Raw genomic sequence first — 23,467 nt, 5'->3', positions numbered from 1 at the left:
TCCAAGATTTCCAAGTGCTATAGCCTATATGGCTGGCCAACCTCTCTTTATAAGTAGAGCCTAACCATGTTCGGCCCCCAGACATCAACCAAACACATTAGCCACTTGCGTGTGGCCCCAACGGTATTAAGTTACAAAATATCACAGCTATTATCACACAGTATTTGTATTTGGTTTCAACAACATGGCATTATCAATCATAGCTGCTTTTTCAAGGCTGACCAAGGAAGCAGGCTGAGAATAACCTAATGCCAATCATGCTCAAAGATATGAATAGTATCCATTGTACTAACATGCAAGCGACTTACATTGTGTCTTTTTTTCTATCGGAAAGGTTGTGCTGAGGAATGCAGGAGGGCATCTGTGTGAGCCACTGTGCAGGATATTTCAAAAGAGGCAATAATTGAACACATTTTATGGAACCTATATGAGGGAAACTACCTTTGTTCAGGCTGGAATGGGCTGATGCGGTTATACATTTTGCAGTAAAACTCTCTTTCGGGAATTCAAAATACCTCATAACAATTGCTGTTACAGCAAGATGAAGATTATGAGTAAAGCCTTATTGACGTGGAACCTGCCTTTTCCTCTCATTCACTCAAGGTCATTTTTGATCGTCACTCTCTGGGACAAGTTGTATAACGATCGATTAGGCCATTCTCAGTTACACTTTGGACAAGCACGTGACTGGGAAGGTTGGCTACTTCGTGCTGATGACCCTGCAATGACTTTCGCTTTCCTGATTCAATGAAAATTAATATCTGCTCTGTATTGCTGCTGCATCGTGATTGTCCATGAAACTACACTGCAATAAAAATGAGAAGGGCACTCTTCGTTGTCGTTACGTCATGAGATATGCCTCCGCCGACATTATTACGTCATTATAATAATTGTTTGATTTAAATCCCTGAACATTTTTAATTTTTACATCCCTGATTTAAATTACAAGTTTGATTTAAATCCCTGAACCCAGATTCAAAATATTAAATAATTCTGGCGACCAAACCATCCATCAGATTAGGTTGAAATTTAAAACATGTAGGCCCCACGACTACTGGATCGGAACAGTGACATTTCACGTCAATTCATTAAGTGGTTCAAGAGATTTTTGAAAGATATTTGTTCAATCCAATGTGGCTGCCAGGCCCATGTGATCTATTGATTTTTCACAAACACCCTGGTATCCCAAAGGCTTGGGGAACATGTGGGTGAAGTTTCCCCTCGGTCTGTCAAGCTGTTCTGGAGACGTTCATTTTAACAGGTTTTTGGGTAAATCCAATATGGTTGCCAAACCAAGTGGCCTATGACGTCATAGGTAGAGAACTTTTTGTTCCTCATGGATAGGCGATCATACCTGTAAAGCTTCTCCTTGATCTGTTCAGCCGTTTCAGAGAAGAATATTTTTGAAAGTTTTTATGTTAAAAAAAACATATGGCTACCGAACCACGTGACCAATGACATCGTCAATTTCCCTCCCCCCCCCCCCCCAATACAATTTAGCCCTTGATGGCCCTCAAAAACTTTCATACTGATCAGATAAAGCATTTGACGTGTCCAATTATGATGCCATAACGAAGCCACCGATGACGACATCAAAAAAATCGCACTTCTTTCCCCATGGGGAGTACTTCACATGTGCGGAGTTTCAAATTTTTCCAGGGAGCATTTTTGGAGATAGAAGTCCAAAGCTTTTCCGTTTTTCAAACATGGCCGCCACACCACGTGACCTATGATGTCATAACTATCATTAAAACATTCTACATGAGTTGTTGCAACTATGGTGAAAATTTTGTGTCAATCGGATTGAAGCGGTTGCAGAGAAAACAGAGACAATTGGCATTGGACGTACGTATGTACGGACGGACGGACAACCCGAAAACATAATTGCACCGGCGACTTCGTCAGCGGAGGCAAAAAATCGTTGCTTTTTAATCAGTTGCTTTAAAATGGTTTTAAAATCCACATCAGCCTTGCGTTAAGTAGTATTGTGCCAAGGGCAATTGCCATAATAATTATGGTAGTGAAGCGGCCAAGTTTGTTGTTTATGAGTCATGACATTGTCCTGAATTCGATCTATAGGGACTGTACATGGAATGGAGCATTTTCAATTGAAACCCAATGAGAATACCCTTACAGTAACTAGTACGGCGACACAACTCCTTCGACGAATTAGTTTGAATTATTTTAATGTAATGTGTGGGTTTATTTAATATTCAAACCGATGCAGGAAAGATCTGAAAAAAAAGTTCAGTTTTATTTTTCATGGAATGAACACCGGTATGATGTATCTGAGCCTTTTGGATTCTCTCAGCGGCCTCATGAAACTCACATAATAAGAATGCTGCGAAATGTTGCGCCTTCATGGCGTTATTCACATGATGAATAATGGGCTGGTGATCTGATGTCATTCATAGGAAGATGGTCTTCAAAAAGATCCTTTGTAACCAAATTTTTATTCGCATTAAAATTTAAACTTGAACACTTAACAGCGCTTGGCGATGCACACCGCTACCACACGGTGCAATCGAAACGCACAGGAATCCGATTGCATGCAGCCATCTTTCCTTCCTTTTCGTTTTTCACACCTCTGAGTGAAGATGTAAACATGTTGTTCTTATGGTCTTTACTTTCATCACCAATGAAAGACTGTCAAAAATGAAATAATAATAACCTTTTTTTATCACTGCGCACACATTTGTCCGTCTCTATGCACGCCTTCTTTCCTGGCATCTGACCCTTTTCACAATTGGCCCAACAGCCTTTTGGCCCCTTGTGCTTTGCCTTGTGGTTCCGATGCGCAACCGGTGACCTGAGCCGTATTTTAAAACCTCTTTGCTGCTGGGAATAGCTGGAGGCTATTCAATCACTGACCCCGCTTGGCTGCTTTGCGTTGCCTCTTGAGCAGGGAATTCAAACAAGCCACTTGCGTGCTCGGTTTTGTTTTGTCCGCTCGAGGAAATTGGGGCCGAATGGCGGCAGTAATGAGGAATATTTTGAGGAGGCAATAAAATCGAGGAAATTCTGAAACTAACAACATAAAATGAATCACTTGCACAGTTTTTTTTTTCCCTCCTCCTGTTTTGACTGTCGTTCACTTACTAACGTACTTCGTCTGCCTTTACTCGCCTTCACATTCTCTGGTCCTCTTTTGCATTTCGTGCACAATTTGGGGTAGTGTTTCCCAGCGTTGGTACTTGTGCCCCATTGTTTATCGGTACACTAAACCCATAGAGCTCGCTGTGATTTGCATGGCAAAACATACATAGAGCATCCATTTTCTACGACACGCTTCTGTAACCCCAGGTTCTATTCAGGACAGGTACGTGGAACAGCTCCCACAATGTCGTAGTGGGACATCTGCATGGTGTATCTGTCTACAAAGTATCTGTATTGCTGATGAGAGTCTAAGTCTAAAGGATCTGTCCAAAAGAGGTTGTTGATTCAAGCTTTTACAAGTCCATATGGCAATCACATACATGCACTCTACAACACACCCTTGGTTAACACTTAACACACACACATTCTCTACATGCCATAGTCGATGATACGGCGATTGACGCAGATTACAGTTGATAATTGGAAAATATTAGTTGATACGTACAATTGGGTTGTCACTGCAGACAAAATGCAAACCTATCCTCGTCTTTTTGATATTTTTTGTTGTTTTCAAGTTTGTAAAGTAATTGGAATATATATGATTGTGCAAACAAAGACTGATTGCATAGCACACTACAGGTCGTTCTGCGGAGAAAACCTGGGATCGATTGGAATCGGCATCGAACATGGACTGGTCCGCAACGGCCACGGACCTGCCTGCCAAGCAATTTGTGAGGAGTGCAGAAGGAGTCATGGAATGGCAGGACGTTTTACCACCAAGGAAGAGTCGTGATTTCAGTGAGTGTTTGATGGTGTCTGCATGCAGCTCTGATTAAAGTGTGATGAGTTTGATGATGATAACGGTGGTTTAACGGTGATAGATATAATTGTGATTTATTAACCCATTTTTATGCTTCCGTTTCCACGTCAGGTCATTTGCGCAACCATGCTTGATGGGTGCGGAGGGGGAGAGTGTGGAACAGGAAAAATTAAATAATAACAACAATCAATGTTGTGTTTCATTAAAAAAAAAACAATGTATGTGCTTATTTACTAAATGATCACTTATACAGTTTGTAATTACCCCACACATGCGAAGCGAAAAGCAGAGTTTCACATTGGTTCATGTCTGTCCGTCTCTCCTTCGGTCTGTCCACAAATGTCAGTTTATGATGGAGGAACAACTTATTTAAATTGAATTGTATATGTTGAACACGAATCGGAACATGAATCGGAAAACAAACCTGCCGTTTAACAGTACTTTGGCTCTGAATTTGTTCCGATCACGCATGCACAGAGAGGCGTGAGATAATATTTTGACTCTGTCTGCCTGTCTGGCAGTCAACCAAAATTGAAAATCATTTCAAACAGGAAACTTACTGTTTGTAAGGATGTCATAAAGGACACAAACAACAGGCACATATAATTAATGTAACGTGTTAGACAGGGTGATGTAATACTAATAGCCACTGCGTCCACAGCGTTAAAATGGTGGTAAATCCCAGAATGATTTTCTTTTTTATACGACTTTTGAAATCTTTATTCTATTTAAATTGAATCACATACTTGAACATTAGAACACAAATCACCTTCTTGTCACTTCCAAGAACCTCCAGTTTCGCAGAACTTGGACATGTTAAATATGGTGTTGTATAAGAGTGTGCTAAACTTCTGGAATTTTTAAAAAACGATCTTTAATTGAAATAAAATGATTATTTTATTTAAATTGAAGTATATACTTAAATACTGCTTGGGGTAACATGTTCTATGAACTGTCTAGTTACCCTCGCCAAAGGAGAGGGTATTGCATTTGGATCCGTTTCTCTGTCTGTTTGTTTGTTTGTTTGTCTACACAGAACTTGTGTTTTTCTCCGCAACCACTTGTGGAATGGAGACAAAATTTTCACTCTGGGAGTGACTACTCATGCAGAATGTTTTATTGATAATTATGATGTCATAGGTCATGTGGTGTAGCAGCCATGTTGGAAAAATGGAAAAACTTTGGACCTCTGTATCTCTGAAACCACACCAAGGAAAAAAAATGAAACTTGGCACATAGCAAGTACTCCTTATGGAGAATAAGTGTGATTTTTTTTCATGACGTCATAGGTGCCTTCATTATGACATCATTGTATATGTAGAATGCTTCATCTGATCAATATGAAAAATTTTGATGGTCATCTCGGGATAAAATGGTCCAAAGAAAAAATATTTACGTCATCGGTCACGTGATTCGGCAGCCATATTGTTAAAAAAACTTGAAAAATCTTCTTGTTTGAAGTGGCTGAACAGATCGAGGCGAAACTTTTACACGTATGACCGCCTATTCAGGAGGAATAAATGGTTCACACATATTTTGTCATAGCTCACATGATTTGGCAGCCATATTGGATTTACTCGAAAACCAATAAAAAATCTTCTCCAGAACAGCTGGACAGATCGAGGGGAAACTTCACACAAATGTTTCCCAAGCCATGGGTGTACAAGTTTTCTAAGGAATAATTGATAGGTAACATGGTTTGGCAGCCACATTGGATTGAAGAAGATATTAAATAATGTTTTCTCTAGAACCACTTAATCAATCGACGTGAAACTGATCTAGTAGTGATGGGGAATACATGTTTTATATTTCAACTTAATCCGACGCATGGTCTGGCAGCCAGAATATATATATATATATATATATATATATATATATATATATATATATATATATATATATATATATATATATATTTTTTTTTTTTTGATCTGGGTTCTTTTTGATTTTTTTTGAATAAGGCTCACTTCGCTTGTCCTGGATGGGTTTGAGGGTGGAGGAGTATCAGCTGAAATGTGAATTCTGTCCAGATTCCTCCTGATAACTTCATCTTTGCTTTTTGCTTGTTTGGGTTCCTTCTGATGACTCCAATGTAGGACTGTACCTGTTTGGTCTTCCATTTGATTTGAATTGAATTTGTTTTAATCCAATTATGAATTCAATTCAATAATAATGAAAACCGTCATGGGTCAGGGTCAGGTGTCCAATCAATGCGGGGTTGCATCAAAGTGGGACGTCTTGGTACCCCGTCATCACTGCCAGCAGTTATTAAGAGGCAGTTCTAATTATGTCTCATTAATTATGTAATACACCAGTACACAAACGCCACACATAATACACCACACAAAACAAGTCCTGGCGACTGTCTGCAATCTCTGATTGCCCTTTTTCTTGTTAATATTTTTTGAGTTCCCTTACAAGGAACTTTGATGCAGGAGGAGGCCATTAGGCCGTCGAAGCCTGCGCTATTGTTGCCAACTTATGATCATTTTTCCATGCTCTGTCCTTTTTAAATGCAGTGTTAAGCAAGGAAGCAGCCAATCTCATTTTTAAGTCTTTGGTATGATTTGGCCAAGGTTCAAACCGCCAACCTCCCTGATCCAAAGCAGACACTCCAACCAATTACACCATCGAGGCTGGTTAAAGTTTTTGTTAAAATTTCTTTACACTATAAACTTCAAATATTGTTCAGGACGTTGGTTGTCCTGCTTTTCATACACATCTTAGTTTCCATTTGAACGCCATGATTATGCTGAGACTTGGTGCTTCAAAAGTCTTGCTGGGCTTTGTTGACCTGGTGTAACGATGTGGTGAGGTTCCGACTACGCACGTTGGTTAACTTCTTCAAATTCCATCACCAAAACATGGATAACTTCATCAAATTCTCATTCAAACTGTAGATGCTCTCTGTATTTACAAAGAACCTCAATATATTGAGTCAATATAATCATAAAGCATTTTGAATGTTTGAGCATAAACAAATACATTTCTGTGTTTACTCCTTTGAGATACGAGCGTAAGTATGTTTGTTTTCCATCTCAGCTAGTTTAGCTAAGATCCATGATGTCAAGCTAGCTCCATCCGTTTTGGAAGGTTTTACTCTTGACCCCAAACGACCTTATCTTTTACTGGACTACTCGGTGCCAGACTTGATTGAATACAGCCTTGATGTCAAGGGCAGCAACTTTTCTCTGCCATTCAGCTATGTGTCCATGTTTGGATCAAGGCTGAGTGCAAAGTATTTCTGGCAGAACCTGAATTGGCCACTTGTGAGCATCGGATTTGTTCTGAGGTGATGCGAGATGGCATGCATGACACACACAAACCATTGTGATGTCTTTCCCTTGTCCAATGGGAATGAAATATAATCAAAATTCTCAATCACCACCGTGACCATTCGTAGATCCGAGGGTATTCACCAAGCTACAACAACCTCAAACAATGATGGCTACAAACGGTTTAGACACAGGCAGCTTGTCCACCGAAAATTTACTAAATGTCCTACCAGAAAGTGAGAAACTGACTGACGTCACATGGAAAGTGGAAATAAGTTATTGACAACGCTCTCTTTTGTTTAATCTTGTAAAAGTGCTACTTTTTTGTCATTGGAGGCACAAGGCCTTGTGTGTGTATTTGAATCGTTTGTTTCAGATAGCCTCGACTCTATGAATTGTTACAACCTCTGGCTGTAGTATTATGGGTTTAAAAAGTTATTTATATTATATTGTTGTGTCTTCTCCTCCAACACTCAGAAATCCAATTTTCCTAGATATGGTGGAAATTTCTAAATATCATGAGATGCTCAAGTAGCACAGTGGTTTTTATTTCATTTGGAATTTAATGGACAGTAAGGCCTATGTAGAAGGCACAATGAATTGCTTGATGAGACAACAGACAAGAGTAGAACCGATCAAGTTTTTTTTGCTTCTCATAGGTTCTTTTCATTTATTTAGTCGATAAATAAGAAACACAACTTGGTACATGGCATGCCTAATGCATGCAGAAGAATGTACTTTATGAATGAGATGATTCGATCGTAAACATTGAACTTAAAATATCTCTCTCCTTTGAAAATGGTTGTATCCCAACTGAGAAGATCCATAGATGCAATCGGTTTATTCGATAGAAATACAATGAGTGGGTGATGAGTTTCTAAGTGGTTGGTTGGATGCGCAGATAGCGAAGGAATTAATTACAATCAACTTTTTCACATCGGTGATGGTTTATAGACTAATCGCTAGAGCTGTGCTGCACTTTGCAGTTAATATTGATCCACCACTACAATCATATTATAATGATTCCCCTTTTCTCTCACTTGCGTTTTATCTCTCTCAGCCACGCCTGCCCGTAGCTCAGGCTCCATCCATCATATTGACTCACCGTGGGTTTTATCAACTCAACGTCTGACCAGCACGAACTCGGAGAGCACAGACACCGGAGTATATGGCTCTGATACCTTGGAGGGTGAGATGATGATGCGGATACTTTTGAAACCCGTAGGATCAGAATGGGGATGGTCATTATCAAACCTGCTGTGTCCAACCTTTTTGTTTTTAGCAATTTCCCTTTTTTGAGAAACTTTCTTGCTAAATGTACAAGCAAAGCAATCGACAGCTACTCCAACAACAAATTACATGACCTTGATTGAGCAGTTTGCTTGAAAGGGTAGTGTCTGTAGAGACAATGATATACTTAAAAATACAATTGGTCAGATGCATGGAATTGAGGGGATGAAGGGACATAGCTGCCTCAGCATGTATGCACGTGAGATTATTACCTCCGCCACCGAAGATGGATGGAGGTTATGTTTTCACCCTCTTTTATTTGTCTGTCTGTCTGTCTGTCTGTCTGTCTGTCTGTCTGTCTGTCTGTCTGTCTGTAAGCAGGATATCTCAAAACGTTGTGGACTTGGTTGGATATCAAAACTTGGTGGACAGGTTGGGTGTGTGACAAGGATGAATTGATTCTATTTTAGTGAAGATACGGATCTGGAGTATTTTTAAAAGTCATTCTTCACCTTTGAGAGATCGGAACAAAAACGAGATATAGTATGAGATTTCAAAAAAAGTTATGGACGAGTTATGTCAAAACTACGTTGGTTACATGAGTTTGTTAGGTGACAAGAACAAGCCGATTAGATATTGGTTCAGGTCCAGATCCAGATCTGGCCGATGAGTGGGTTACAAAACATAAACTGTTCAGTCTGGTGGAGGTGTGTGCTCTACTGAGTGCCATTCTAGTTTATTGATGTACTCATGCTCAGTGTTTGAATTCTGTTTTTCTCCTGGTCTTAGTTTACCTGTTTATGTCATCTTCCATATGTAGCTGCACAGGAGACATCACCAGAGTGTAACATAGATATTTGGGGGGAGGGGATGGAGGAGAGTGAAGGGGAAGGGTGAACAATCACAACCTGCACATTCACCTTTTGATGAGATCCACTCACAATTAGCATCACAATAACGACACATGTAGAGGAGATCACCCATTGATACCTTAGGCTACCAATAACCCCTGCCAATATCCATATACCCCTCTATCCTAAATGCTTCTTGATATTTATCCAATTCCAGTTTGAACTAATTAACCCTTTCCATATATATATATATATATATATATATTTATATATATATATTTATATATATATATATATATATATATATATATATATATATATATATATATTTATATATATATATATATATATATATATATATATATATATATATATATATATATATATATATATATATATATATATATGTCGTCTACCTTTCCAGGTAGACTATTCCATGCATTAACTGTACTCTCTAATTGAAGGATACCTGCCTTACTGTAGTTTTAACTCTCTTCTTCTTTACTATAATTAATGCTGTGATCCTTGTTCCCGTCACAGCCAATTCTGATGAAAAACTCTTCTGTATTTGTTTTGTCTCCACCCTTCATGATCTGAAACATCTCTATCAGGCACCCTCGTAATCACGTCCTTTCTAATGCATAAAGTCCCATCCCCTTCAGCTGCTTCTCATAGCTTAGTCTAGCTATCCCCAAAATCAATCTTGTTGCTCTATGCCCTATCTGTGGCAGCTATGTCTTTCCTCAAATGTGGCGACTAATACAGTGCACAATATTCTAGATGAGGCCTCACTAAATTATTTTAAATGTTAACATTACCTCTTTTGATTCATAATTTATTCCCTGACGAATACAAGCTAAAACTCTATTAGCTTTACCTATAGTTGCTTGGCACTGTGATATCTACTTACCCCCCATATCTATTACGAACCTGAGACCCTTCTCTTGTGTCACATGCTCCAAAGCTGCCCCTTGCATTGTATCATCCCTATTTTCATTACTCTTACAATCCCCACCACCTTCCATTTCCTTGTGTTAAACTGCATCAGCCAATAGATTGCTCAATCAATAAAAAAAAATTCTTGAATTTTATCAGTGCTGATCTTTGAGGATCCCAGAGGAAAACAGCAATTATCATAGGAATAGGTACATTTTGTTTGGGATGAAATGGTTTCAAATGAAAGCCTCCTTTAGCACTACTTACAACCTCTCTGCCAGACATCGTCTCACTCACAGACATTCCACTCTTTGCTTTCTATCACTCAGCCAGTTTCCAATCCAGTTTGGCTACTCTACCAGCCATTCCACAAGCCCTCACCTTTGCTAACAGCCTTCGATGTAGTACTTTAATATCAAAATGGCCAAACCCGTGCTCCGCGCGAATTTTCTAAATTGAGGGTTCGTTAGTATGTCAATATATCCAGTGTTCACAATGTGATTTATAGAATTTCTTTACATACAATGTTTCTTGTTACATTTTTTGTGTCAAATGCACCTTCTGAGGTAATCAGCATGTGCAGAAGAGGGTTTTACATTGCAGACACTGTTTTCTCGGAGTGGCATTATGCCTCTCAGTGGTGACAGTCTGTTGACAACAGACGTAATGACGTCAGTGAATGACCGATGATGTCATGATGTCATTACGCCTCTCAGCGGTGACGTCACACGTCGCCATGCAAACAAATGTAAAAATGAGAAAATCGCCAAAAATTCCCAAACTTGTCCGTCTGACGTGATCTCACCTAGCCCATGCTGTACATTAGACCACAGAGCACCCGCATGCCGAAAGTGGCGACAATCGGTCCGGCAGTTTCGGAAGAGATACGTCCACAAAATATGGCTTAGCGTATTAATATAATAATGCCTTCTGAAAGTCTTGATAAACTTAATCCACTACACATCCCTCATCCACCCAATTAGATACTACTTCGTATAACTCCATGTATACTGTACATCGATTTCATGTAAATTCCCTTGTTATTTATATTGTGTAAATGATTTCATAAAAATGAAATCCCACTTCACCTGTTCATATTCATAATTTCCACCACTGGCTGGAAACTTTTTTTCTTGACACCCCAAAGGAGTAACAGATATCAGTTGAATTCTCTCCCTGTCTCACCCTCCAGTGGTGAAAAGCCGCAATTACAATATGTGTGTGTGTGAGCATGTGAAGGCTCACACCTTGACTAAGCACACACACCACCCTTCTTACCCTCCGTCTCAATTTAGTTTTCTGTGATCAGCATGGGCAGAAGTGTTACCAGCTACATCTACAGAGGCAATCACATATAATTTTAATCAATAAGTTGAGAATTTTTGAGTGGTTTGGGACTTAAACCTTTATTTTTTTTATCGTAGTGTATCTATAAACAGGTATCATATTTGCATGTATTTATTTTAGCAAAATCTTCTGAAACCTAACCTCTCAAATATGTGGTTCCTTACCATACACATGTGGGCAATAGGGGGTTTCGTGGAGGGGGTCTGACCGAAAGTCTTTATTTCCCATCGAATCAGTGGTTCACTCTCCAGGAATATCTCCCTCAGCATTTGCAAGGGACATCTTGTATTTTGCTGCTATATCAGTGTATATTTTTTATAGTTTAAGTGAAAGGTTTTTAAAGCAAACTAATGTATTTTAACCAAATAATTTTAATTATTTTATTGAAGTAATTGTTTGAAAGAGCAAAATATAGATGCTTGATATTTTATATTAGATATCCCACAAACCACTGGATTTTAAATATGGCGGCACCCAGAAATGAAGGTCAGTCTCGTGTCGAGGCGAAACTTTCCACATGGTCCTCAATTTAAAAAAAATATATATATAAAAAATGTATCTTCATTTCTTCAAATACATAGTTTTGTCAAATAACAGTCTTTAGAGCCGAAATTGATCTGACTTTTTCTTAAAAGGTGGATTCTTCATTGTGAAATTAAATGCGTGTATGAGTATTGTGACGTCCACGGGACTTGAACAGTCCCGCCAACGTAGAATGAGCCAAAACGATGGAGGCGGTTTATTTTTTATAACCCAAAGATGGCGGTTTTAATCGCTCTACAGCAAATGGGACGAGGAAGGTGGCACGAGTCGCTTTTCACTGAGTTAATAATGTTTATTTCTCTAACTAGAAATAATAATAAGACTCGGCAAGAGGAGGGATCCGGGGCGATTCGACGGGATGGTGGTGTGGGTTCGGGCGTGGGGAAAACGCAAACAATTCCAATGGATATACAAATCTCAAACCCTCTAAGGCGCCAGGCACACACACACACACACACACACACACACACACACACACACACACACACACACACACACACACACACACACACACACACACACACACACACACAACGTAGCTGGTCCTGGTGGTCAGGCTGGCCCGTGGTGTAGACGCAACAGTCCCTGGATTGGCGCCGGACGAGCTGGCGTTGCGCTCGTCAGGGGCAGGAGACACCATGGTGCTGTCGACCTCCTGGTGTCGGCCCAAGTCCGCTCACAGCCGCCAGGGAGCCAGTTCTGGCGCCAAGATGCGAGCAGGAGAGGGAGGCATTTCCGCCCGCCGCCCGACCCCGTACTCCGAGTCAGCAGAACCCCAGAACCAACCGAGGTGAGGGACGAGGCACAGCAAGGCCACAAGACACGACGAATCGAGGAACGTATCAGCCCAATAATAGAGCACGCTTCGAGCCCAACAGCCTCGACCAAACGGTTTCTCTTTATCAATCTTCTTCTTCCACCTCTTTTCCCCGAACAGAACCTTTTTATCCTCGAATCCTCGTCACTTCCAATCGGACCGTTTTTATTGGCCCTCCGCCGTCGCCTTCCACCAATCGTGATCACGGGGTGGAGCCATGCACAGCACTGTCCTGTTACGTCACGGCAAGCCTCCAGGGAATACTAAAAGGGTTTACGCAGACACACTTACCCTAACCCGTCTCCCTATCAAATTACGTGACAATTATCATTTCCTCCTTGAAGAAATGGACATTTACTAGACAACTTATCACCACTGAATTGCTACTTATTACATCGAGATCCTGGTAAACTCGAACAGCATGGCATACCTAATTAAACATCCTAATTACCCTTTGAATGCATACCCCCACTCAGACGTAACACTGCCCCCTCCTCTGGTACCGCAGCTCCTGCAAGGTATATCACAGGCGCTACCGTACCAGCCTTAACACTTACTGACTCACACCTATTTAACCTAACGAAATAAAGTAGGAGGGGCAATGGGCAGCGAGCCGCAGCTAACTTACCTATCCTGCTTAATGTATGGCCTTATCCCTTATGGCCTTATCCTCGCCTAAACAATCATTCATTTTTTTTTCATCACATGAGAGCAGTGAGGGAAGTTGCACTCCATCCTCTGCATCATCGTTCCTGTCCAACACTCTTCCAGTGATCTGGGGAGGGGAAACAAAAGGTTCCACAAAAACACAACACTTATACTTTACATTCCTACTCTAAGCCTTAACGACACTAATCACAGGATATTTACACTTGACCGCGTCCCCCAGTGGATGCTAATAGACCCAGCATTACCTGGGGAGCCAATTTTCAAATTTGCTTGACCCCAAAATTATGCGGACATCATGCCCTTGCTGCACATGTCAAATTGTGCGGGATCGAGTGGGACTCACACATCTTCACAACACTCACACCATGGTCATCATCACATTTCTCGGTCATGGTCCCCATTTTAATGATGCAGGCTGAATCCCGTCATGGCCGTGGGGTGGGTTACTACAAGATGATGGGGGCATCTCAGGTGCAACCATGCCCACAGGTAAGCTTTAGTCCAACCCGGACGTTTCTCTGCCCCGCTCCCTTTGATTCCCACCCCCCTGGTAGCCATCGGCTCTAACCCCGTACAACACACTGGAAGGGGTCTCACTGGCTCCTCTGGCCTTCCTGGGTCGCCAAGGTCCTACCCACCTTGGTCGCCCAACCAGACCCTCTCCCAGTTGCCTCCAGACACTGTCACCATTAGCCACCAGGTGGTGAATCTCCTTGAAGGGGGTCGCAATTCCCGCTCACCGTGAGCTTCAGCAATCCCTGCGGACAAGCACATCATCCCCACCCTCAAAACCCACATGACTCCCCCACCCTATCGGCCTTACATGTGACACCTGCATTTCTAACACTTCACCGACCATGACCTTCCCTGTTACCACACCATGTCCAATAAAAAAATCAATGTGTGCACTATACATTTCACTTCTTTACTTGAAACAACTCACACAGCACTTCTCACCGATCCACGCACCAGCCATTGGACAGCCACTCTTGCCCGCTTTGTTACCAATTACCCACTATCCCTATTGTCACTCTAAACCCCTGCAGAACTTACAAACCCATGCCAATTTTCCACAATTCACTATTTTCACCAAAGGAGGCACTTCGCCACAATCTCACCAGCCGAGCATGGCCCGAAATGCTCAGCCCGATCTAGTCTCCCCGACCCCCGACAGTGATCTCCGGACTCGACCTATGAAAGGGCACCTTGGATAGACCTGGCAGTTCAGCAGGAGGATTCATCCTCTGAAACATTTGGGTAATGCCAATTTCTCCCAGCCCCCCTCCCTGATCCCGAATCTCCGCCTGTCGGATCGTCACCGATGGCCTCTCGGGCACCCGACCCGGCCGACTCCACGAGGCCAGCCTGGCCGCGCACTCGGCCGCTCGGTGCACGGTGGGTGGATCCTGTAGCTCCACTAGCGCACGGACCTCAGGGTCAGGAAGAGCAGCTAAAAATTTCTCTAGTGCCAGTCTGTCCCATGCCTCCACTGTAAGGTCCCGATACGCGATCCTGACTGATTGGTAAATGTCCTGTGCCAGCTCCTGCACTGTCTCACCCAACTTTAATTTGCGGTGCGGGAGCTGGGCCCGCACCAGATCACAGTTCGCTGCGAACCCAAACCGACGGCTCAACGCCTCGCAAATGTGGGAGCTGGTCAACATCCCCTCCGCGATCACGTTTAACACATCTGCGGCTGGTCCCCGCAACGTTGCCACCAAATTCCCTGTACGTTCCCTCTCATTCCACCCGTTTAGTCGGGAAATGCACTCAAATTGCGTCAGAAAAGCTTCAACGCTCCCTGACCCGTCAAAATTTACCAGGGGGATCACTTTTCCGGTGGCCCGCTTCCCAGTTTCTCCCTTGTCCGAATCCAGCCCAGGGATCAAACACCCTTGTGGCTGCGTATCCAATTTCGGGGCCCACTGTGGCCAAAGATGTTTTGTGGTGAGGGTCTCATGGGTCAATTTTTCCTCTTGTTCCAAACGTTGAATGGTCCGATTCACCTCTTCCCGCAGGATCTTCTGGGCCCGCACAACCTCCTCCAAGGCTCCGTCGCGAGTTTGTAGCTGCTCCTCAACCAACCCGGACACTCTACTTACAAAAGACGGCTCTACCAGGCCTTTATCCAAGTCTTCATCTTGGCTCATAATTTTATCTTGTTCGTCCAAACGAGCCTCCAATCCTTTTACCTCCTCCGCCAAATTCATCCCTTGCTTCCTCAGCTCTCCCCACTCTTCTACTTGCAGCTGCATACGAGCATCCACACAGGCACGATGACGTTCCAGGCCTTCATTCACTTTATCAACCCGAATGTTCGTTGCATCAATTTTATCTACCAATTTTTTCCGTATATTTTCCCCCTCCAATGTAATTTCTACCTTTGTTTCCTCCAATCTAGCCTCGAATTTACTTTGTATTTCCCCCAATTGAACAACCACACACTCCTGCATCTCATTTTTCATTTTCTCCGTCTTTCCTCCCAATCATCCCTCATTAAATCAATCCGTGCACCCAACTGTTCCCCCATTACCCCCAATTGATGTCATTTCAGCCCTCTGTGTCACGAATTGATTTGCCATTTGTGCTGCAATTTTTGCCATTTCTGCCCCATGTGCCGTCATTTTTGCCCCCTGTGCTGTAATTGCACTCATTAAACGTTCCAACATTGTCCAGATCGACATCGCGCCGGTTTCCGGTGCTGCCGGCTCCATTACGGGCAATGAAGCACGGTCCACGCTCGGAATGGGGGAGGTTTCGATCCTACCCCCGTCTCTCCCTTCTTCCCCCGACTCGCTGCCAGACACATGGCCTTCCTCCTCAAACATCTGCACATCCGCCATGGTGCAGAAATCCCGTTTGCCGCCAATTAAATTTAATTTGAAAACTCCCGCCAAAATTTTCCCGCGCTCGCGCGCTTTTCTGTAGTAATTTTATATTCCGATTCGTGGCGAGATTTTAATCCTGGTATATTCTCCCGATACCAAATATAATTTAGAGGGGTTCGAACATCCCACTCCTGACACCAATGTGACGTCCACGGGACTTGAACAGTCCCGCCAACGTAGAATGAGCCGAAACGATGGAGGCAGGCTCTCCTGCCTGCCTCATGTCTCATGAGTGGAGTCTCATGAGTGGAGGAGGCCAGTGGGCCGACCACGTTCCTCATGGTTGCAGCAGGTTGACCATCATCTCAAGGAGATGGGGATGGGCCTGGCATCTGCCTGGGGGATGGCCAGACGGAGGCCCCTGGAGTACCGGCGGAAAGTGGACGCAGCGACGCGCTGTTCTGGCACATGCTCCCATACCTGACCTGATGGAGGCGATTTATTTTTTATAACCCAAAGATGGCGGTTTTAATCGCTCTACAGCAAACGGGACGAGGAAGGTGGCACGAGTCGCTTTTCACTGAGTTAATAATGTTTATTTCTCTAACCAGAAATAATAATAAGACTCGGCAAGAGGATGGATCCGGGGCAATTAGATGGGATGGTGGTGTGGGTTCGGGCGTGGGGAAAACACAAACAATTCCAATGGATATACAAATCTCAAACCCTCTAAGACGCCAGGTACACACACACACACACACACACACACACACACACACACACACACACACACACACACACACACACACACACACACACACACACACACACACACACACACACACACACACACACACACACACACACAAAACGTAGCTGGTCCTGGTGGTCAGGCTGGCCCGTGGTGTAGACGCAACAGTCCCTGGATTGGCGCCGGACGAGCTGGCGTTGCGCTCGTCAGGGGCAGGAGACACCGTGGTGCTGTCGACCTCCTGGTTCTGGCGCCAAGATGCGAGCAGGAGAGGGAGGCAGGTCCGCCCGCCGTTCGGCCCGTACTCCAAGCCAGCAGAACCCCAGAGCCAACCGAGGTGAGGCACAAGGCACAGCAAGGCCACGAGACATGACGAATCGAGGAACGTACCAGCCCAATAATGGAGCACGCTCCAAGCCCAACAGCCTCGACCAAACGGTTTCTCTTTATCAATCTTCTTCTTCTACCTCTTTTCCCCGAACAGAACCTTTTTATCCTCGAGTCCTCGTCACTTCCAATCGAGCCGTTTTTATTGGCCCTCCGCCGTTGCCTTCCGCCAATCGTGATCACGGGGCGGAGCCATCCGCATCACTGTCCTGTTACGTCACGGCAAGCCTCCAGGGAATACTAAAAGGGTTTACGCAGACACATTTACCCTAACCCGTCTCCCTATCTAATTACGTGACAATTATCATTTCCCCCTTGAAGAAATGGACATTTACTAGACAACTTATCACCACTGAATTGCTACTTATTACATCGAGATCCTGGTAAACTCGAACAGCATGGCATACCTAATTAAACATCCTAATTACCCTTTGAATGCATACCCCCCCCCCCACCCCCCTCAGACGTAACAGTATTATTTATGCTTTTGCTTATCATGGTACAATGTGCATATTTCATTTATTCTTCATTTTGGGCACTCAAATTGTGAGTGTCGTTTTAAAACTTGATTTGACGGTAGATTAGATCTGGCAATTACGCCATGGTCGGTGCATTCTTGCAGGACTCCGGCATCTCAAAATTTGGCACTACACCACTGGTACTATTAAGCCCGGTGTTGGCTTAGTGATTTAGGTTGGGTAGCTTAGGATATTAGGGTCCTGAGTTTGAGCCTCATTGGCTGATGAATTAACACCAGGTGGGGTTGACTCAGCCTGTCATCCTTCTGAGGTTGGCGAAATGAGTACCAGTGTACTGGTAGAGGGGCACAGCGTCAGCGGCACAGCCGCGCTTCCAAGAAATGATCGCTACCATGGCAGCCAAGCTGCCACACATAAGAAAAGAACTGGTGCTATTTAAATACAAGTTGTGTCACCAAATAGCTATAACAGTTTATGGAAGCTTTTATTTCAAGCTATTTTATGATACAAGAGGGCCCGTTTGTCCATTGGACCAAATTTTCATTGCTCTTCATGGCCTTGTAGCATACCTGCCTGCTGTACTGCTTGAGCATAACCTGAATTTTCACCAAGCCCAGATTCGCTTTGGCCAGGGTGGGGATTATACATTTGTTTACATATACATACAAACACATAAATTATGTACTGGTAAGTACTTATGAAAGTTATTTTATTTGAAGTTATATCCTTAACTAATAAGCAATTTACTGATTTCCCAACTGCCCGGATCATCAGCCGGCACCGTTTTTCATCGAGCTTTCAATCTTTTCAGCCCAGAACCTCTCAAAACGGTGGATCCACAACCCCGGTCGCCGGTCCACATCAGTAGATTATTCAGCATCAATGGACCCACAACCTCAAAGTTGTGTCCAGGCAGTAAGTCAATACAGCAATGCAATATCCTTATTCAAATTTATTATGACGTTTGTGGGGGTAGATGGAGGATCCCATAGTGAATATAGGATTGTGCAGTATAACATGATCCGTGGACGAGTAGGAGACATCTCGATGTAAATGAAGTAGCGAAAACTGTGAGCTTAAGATTGTTAGGTGTCACTACACTAGGGGTGGTGTTGTGTTAACTAAGTGGGGGTTCAGGCTAGTTTCTCCCAGTATGTGATTTCCCCCGTGACCTTTTATTCTGTTTTTACATTTACGTGGCCAGCCATAAAGAACCACGTTTCACAACAACAATAACCAGCAGACTAAACCCCACCTCCCGGGAAATGTAACCAGCAGGCCACGCCACCGAGGCTGATGATTGGTTGGAGTGACGTGAGGGGAAGAAGCTTCGAGAGAGGGAGGATGGTTAAAAGAGAACAGTCGGCCCTCTTGTCTCTCCTGGGCATGACGAGAGAGCTGCCCGATTCTTGCTGTAGTGCTGATACAAATTTGTTCACGTGCTGAAATAAGGTGCTAGCCATTGTCGGTTTTGCTGGGCCAAGAAGAAAGCCAAGACTGGGCTGGCGGTCGCTCTTGTGCGTCTTTTATCTGCCAGCCTCGGCAGTCACCTTGTTGTATGATCAAGGACAATGGCGGCGCCATTTTGTACGTACAGACCTGGAACATAGAGGGAGCGGTGTGGCAATCTCGATCATGAGAAGAAATTGGATGGTGGTTTGTGGGCTCCTGGTGTTGAAGACCGTATGCACAAATTTCCTGCAATACTTGGCCACGGAGAGCGACTTTGCACCATTTTGGTGCGTTTTCCCGCTCAGTGGCTATGCGGTTCGACGACACCAGGCTCCGAAAGGTCATCTCTGGAAGCAAAGCTGAGTGCCGGCATAAAGGGAGGATTTCTTTTGTTTTTATCTTTCCCCTTGTCTGTTTTTGTGACTGAGTGGAGACGTCTCAAATTAGGATTTAGTTCACCTCACTTTTCATTACCTCATGCTTTGACTTATTTTTATTATTATCCTTGATTTATGTTTATTCAATAATTATTGTTGAATTTCCATGTGTTTGTTCGTTGTGGGTTCGAGAATAAACTAGTGTGCTTCCGTTCTGGTAAAGCACCTTCCCTGCATCCATCCTGCATGCCGTAACTGCCAATAATTTTAGCTGTTTACCTCCGTGTTAAAACCGTTCAGCTATCCGTACAGGCTGGTGTTAATCGGCCTGCACACAACAATTGACGTCGGAGTGGGATATTTCTTGAACCCCCTGACTCCCACAGTAGTGCAGGACTTGAACCATCCATCCTTCCATTGGGGCCTTACTCTGTGCACAGCATTGGTGCTGCCTTAGCAGTCTCCTGTGCTATTGAGCACAATTCTGGACGGGTCGCCACTCCGACACAGGATACTAGCAAGCTGGTACTCATTTTGCCGACCTCAGAAGGATGAACAGGCTGAGTCAACCCCACCTGGTATTAATTAAACAACCAAACAGGACTCAAACTCAGGACCCTAGGATCCCAAGCCCACTACTCTACCCATTAAGTCAATACCAGGCATGGACTCGAACCCTGATCAACATTTCACTCTGTGAACACGAAATTGGTGTCATCGGAGTGGGATTTTTCGAACCTACCCACACATGACCATGACAATTCGTGTCAGAGCGAATTGAGCTTGGAAAATATGACATCTTAATTTTAAACGATCACCTCTCTACCATCGAGGGAGGGGAGTTGTAGTGACCGAGGTATAAATGAATAGTTAATTGGCTTCGGGAGAGCACAGGGGACTGTGCTGAAAGTTTTAAAATAAATTTGTTTGAATTTCCTTGGTGTGCACGGGAAGAAAGCCGCTGCACAAAATGGCATACATGCAGAGACATGTGGTCAAAGGAGGCAGCAAGGACGAAGGGAGTGAGCGGGGGTCGAGTTGGTTAATGAGGATAGGGTAGGTGCTTCTCCCATCTTGAGTGTCAGTCCACCCTCCTCTACAATAGTGGAAAATGAGACGCAGGGAGCTGGTGCGATGTCCAACCAGGACTTGCTTCATTTATTAATGTAAGGAATTAACAGAAATAATGAACAATTGGAAGGCAAAATTAATGGGAAAATAAAAGGCATCACTGACCAGATGAACGAATTTAAGAAGGGAATAACACAGGAACTGGGGGAACGAATTTATGGAATAGAGAAAAAAATGGAACACTAAATGAAGGACAGACTGGAGAATTCAAGACGAAATTGGAGACTCTATTTGGGGAAATGGATAAAAAACAATGGCATCAGACTTTGAGCTTAAACGGGAAGAGATGGTAGGGAAAATAGAAGAGGGTAAAATCCAGGCTGTCTGGATAGAGGAAAAGTTGGAAGGAAAAATTGAGTCAACAAATAAAAGAATTGACAAAGTAAATGAGAACCTGGATGGTAATCGCGCCTGTGTGGATACCAGGATGTGGCAGCAAATAGAAGAGTGGGGTTGTGTTCAGTGCCAGGGTGGCGGTTTGGTAAAAGAGGTAGAAAATGAAAAAACCCCGTATTATGGAACAAGAGTGGGTAATAACAGATCTAGATCCATGGGGGGCACAATTGATTGGGGAAAGGATGGATGAGATGTTACAGGGGCGACTGAACACTTGCGACAATACCATCAAGGGAGAGGTTGCTCAAGTGCAACAGAGTCTGCAAGATGAAGATAGAGTCACGCAAGCTCAGACCAAAAATCTCATGTCAGTGTGCTCTGGCATTCCCCTTCTGTTCCTGGCGCTGAATTCATTTGATTCCGGGCAACGTTTGTGAAAGATTACAGTGTGTTTTAGGTTGCCGTTCATGGTCCGTTGATTAGAATACCCGGAGCCACTTCTCCTCCGACCCAATAAACGCCATTTGTTCCTTCCACACAAAACAGCGCAGAGCTTTCAAAACCATTTTGAGCCGGACATTGTGGGAAGAACGCAACACTCATGCGGTCCCCCATTGGGCTGCCTTCCCTCTTCTGCTTTGTGTTTATATTGTTGTGGAGCCGGGCGTCGGCGGCGAGCACGACTGCTAGGTGGAGCAGTAGAGTCGGCTCCACCAAACACCCGGGATTTAGATCGTGCTCCTCGGATTACTCCGAAAGGCACGGGTCCCTTACAGGATCGTGAATCGCCAATAATTCGGCCACATGGAATAGGGTTAATTGGCAACTTCAATATACCGAAGTATCCACGCGGAAAAGCTACCGGGGAATTCACACCCTCGGCAGGCCTCGATCGGAACGAGCCGTTATCGTGCTCGAACCGTGCATAACCCGAGCGGATGGTTACCAAGACCCATTGGTCCAAATGCACAATTTACCGTTTCCCAATTTCCCAACACACACCATGCTAAGCCAATGAAAGAAATGACAGGGAACGAGCTGGTACATTCAACAAAAGGGATATTTATTTACAATTGGCAGTGAGGGAACACAGAAGAGCAGAGTTATCCGACTATAAGAAATGCAGTCAATGTACAAGAAAAAGCACTTATCCAGTTGCTACTTAAAGATGGGCCCACACACAGACACACACACACACACACACACACACACACACACACACACACACACACACACACACACACACACACACACACACACACACGGTCTTTATTGAAGGCCTCCAGCTTGAGGACAAGTGAGCTAGAGACCAGAGCCTGTGCTTGGACTTATCCACCTCGTGTGGTCTTTGACGATCCGGCTCGGTGGGATTCGAACCCGCAACACGATGCTGCTCCAAGCACCATGTACCGCGCTCTCCAACTGGCCATGCACCAATCGGCCAAGGCCAAGGAGAAGATCAGAGGCGACGATGATCCAGCTCGGCAGGACTCGAACCCGCAACACGATGATGATGACCACCACTACGACGACCACGACCTTCTTCCACCACGACGACCTCCACCACCTCAACCCTTTTACCACCACGACGATCTCCACCACCTCGACCCTTTTACCACCACGATGACCTCCACCACCTCCACCCTTTTACCACTACCACGACCCAGCCTGGCGTTTCTTATATTCCTTTTTCCTCCGGGGTGAGCAAATCGCCGTCTGAGGCGCTCTCCACCCTCATTGGACGGGGCGTCGTGGGAAGGTCGCTCTCTGTGGCAATCTCAATCTCATTGGCCGGGGTGCCATGGGAAAGTCGCTCTCTGTGGTAATCTCAATCCCATTGGCCGGGGTGCCGTGGGAAAGGTCGCTCTCTGTGGCAATATCAACCCCATTGGCCGGCGTGCCGTGGGAAGGGTCGCTCTCTGTGGCAATCTCAATCCCATTGGCCGGCGTGCCGTGGGAAAGGTCGCTCTCTGTGGCAATCTCAACCCCATTGGCCGGCGTGCCGTGGGAAAGTTGCTTTCTGTGGCGTGATTGGACAAGCGGCACGCCCCTGCCTTTCTGGGCGGAGTCCCGGTCTGAAGCGATGGAAACCTCCGCCCACGTATGTGGCCGAACGCACGTGGTCTATGGCGTCGGTGTGAA

The 23,467-nt window shown here is 44.2% G+C and overlaps 1 protein-coding gene across 6 annotated transcripts in view; it reads left to right on the top strand.

Annotated features, from left to right (window-relative positions):
• The window catches only part of LOC147034366 (centrosomal protein of 85 kDa-like), a 167,196-nt gene that overhangs the window by 57,550 nt on the left and 86,179 nt on the right, over positions 1-23,467 (top strand). For 4 of the 6 annotated variants that reach the window (XM_085881550.1, XM_085881534.1, XM_085881526.1 and 1 more), the window contains 2 exons: positions 3,736-3,894; positions 8,252-8,380. In XM_085881550.1, the coding sequence (XP_085737676.1) occupies positions 3,783-3,894; positions 8,252-8,380 (241 nt within the window). In that variant the 5' untranslated portion in view covers positions 3,736-3,782. Of the gene's footprint in view, positions 1-3,735; positions 3,895-8,251; positions 8,381-23,467 lie in introns of those variants that run through there. The other 2 variants (XM_085881557.1, XM_085881565.1) reach the window with 2 other exon arrangements.

This window comes from Eptatretus burgeri, chromosome 1, assembly GCF_056783735.1.
Source record: "Eptatretus burgeri isolate ZD-2024b chromosome 1, Ebu_testis_v1, whole genome shotgun sequence".
Classification (NCBI taxonomy): domain Eukaryota; kingdom Metazoa; phylum Chordata; class Myxini; order Myxiniformes; family Myxinidae; genus Eptatretus; species Eptatretus burgeri.
The sequence above is the reverse complement of the archived record's forward strand: the minus strand, read 5'-3'. Positions and strand labels throughout refer to the sequence as shown.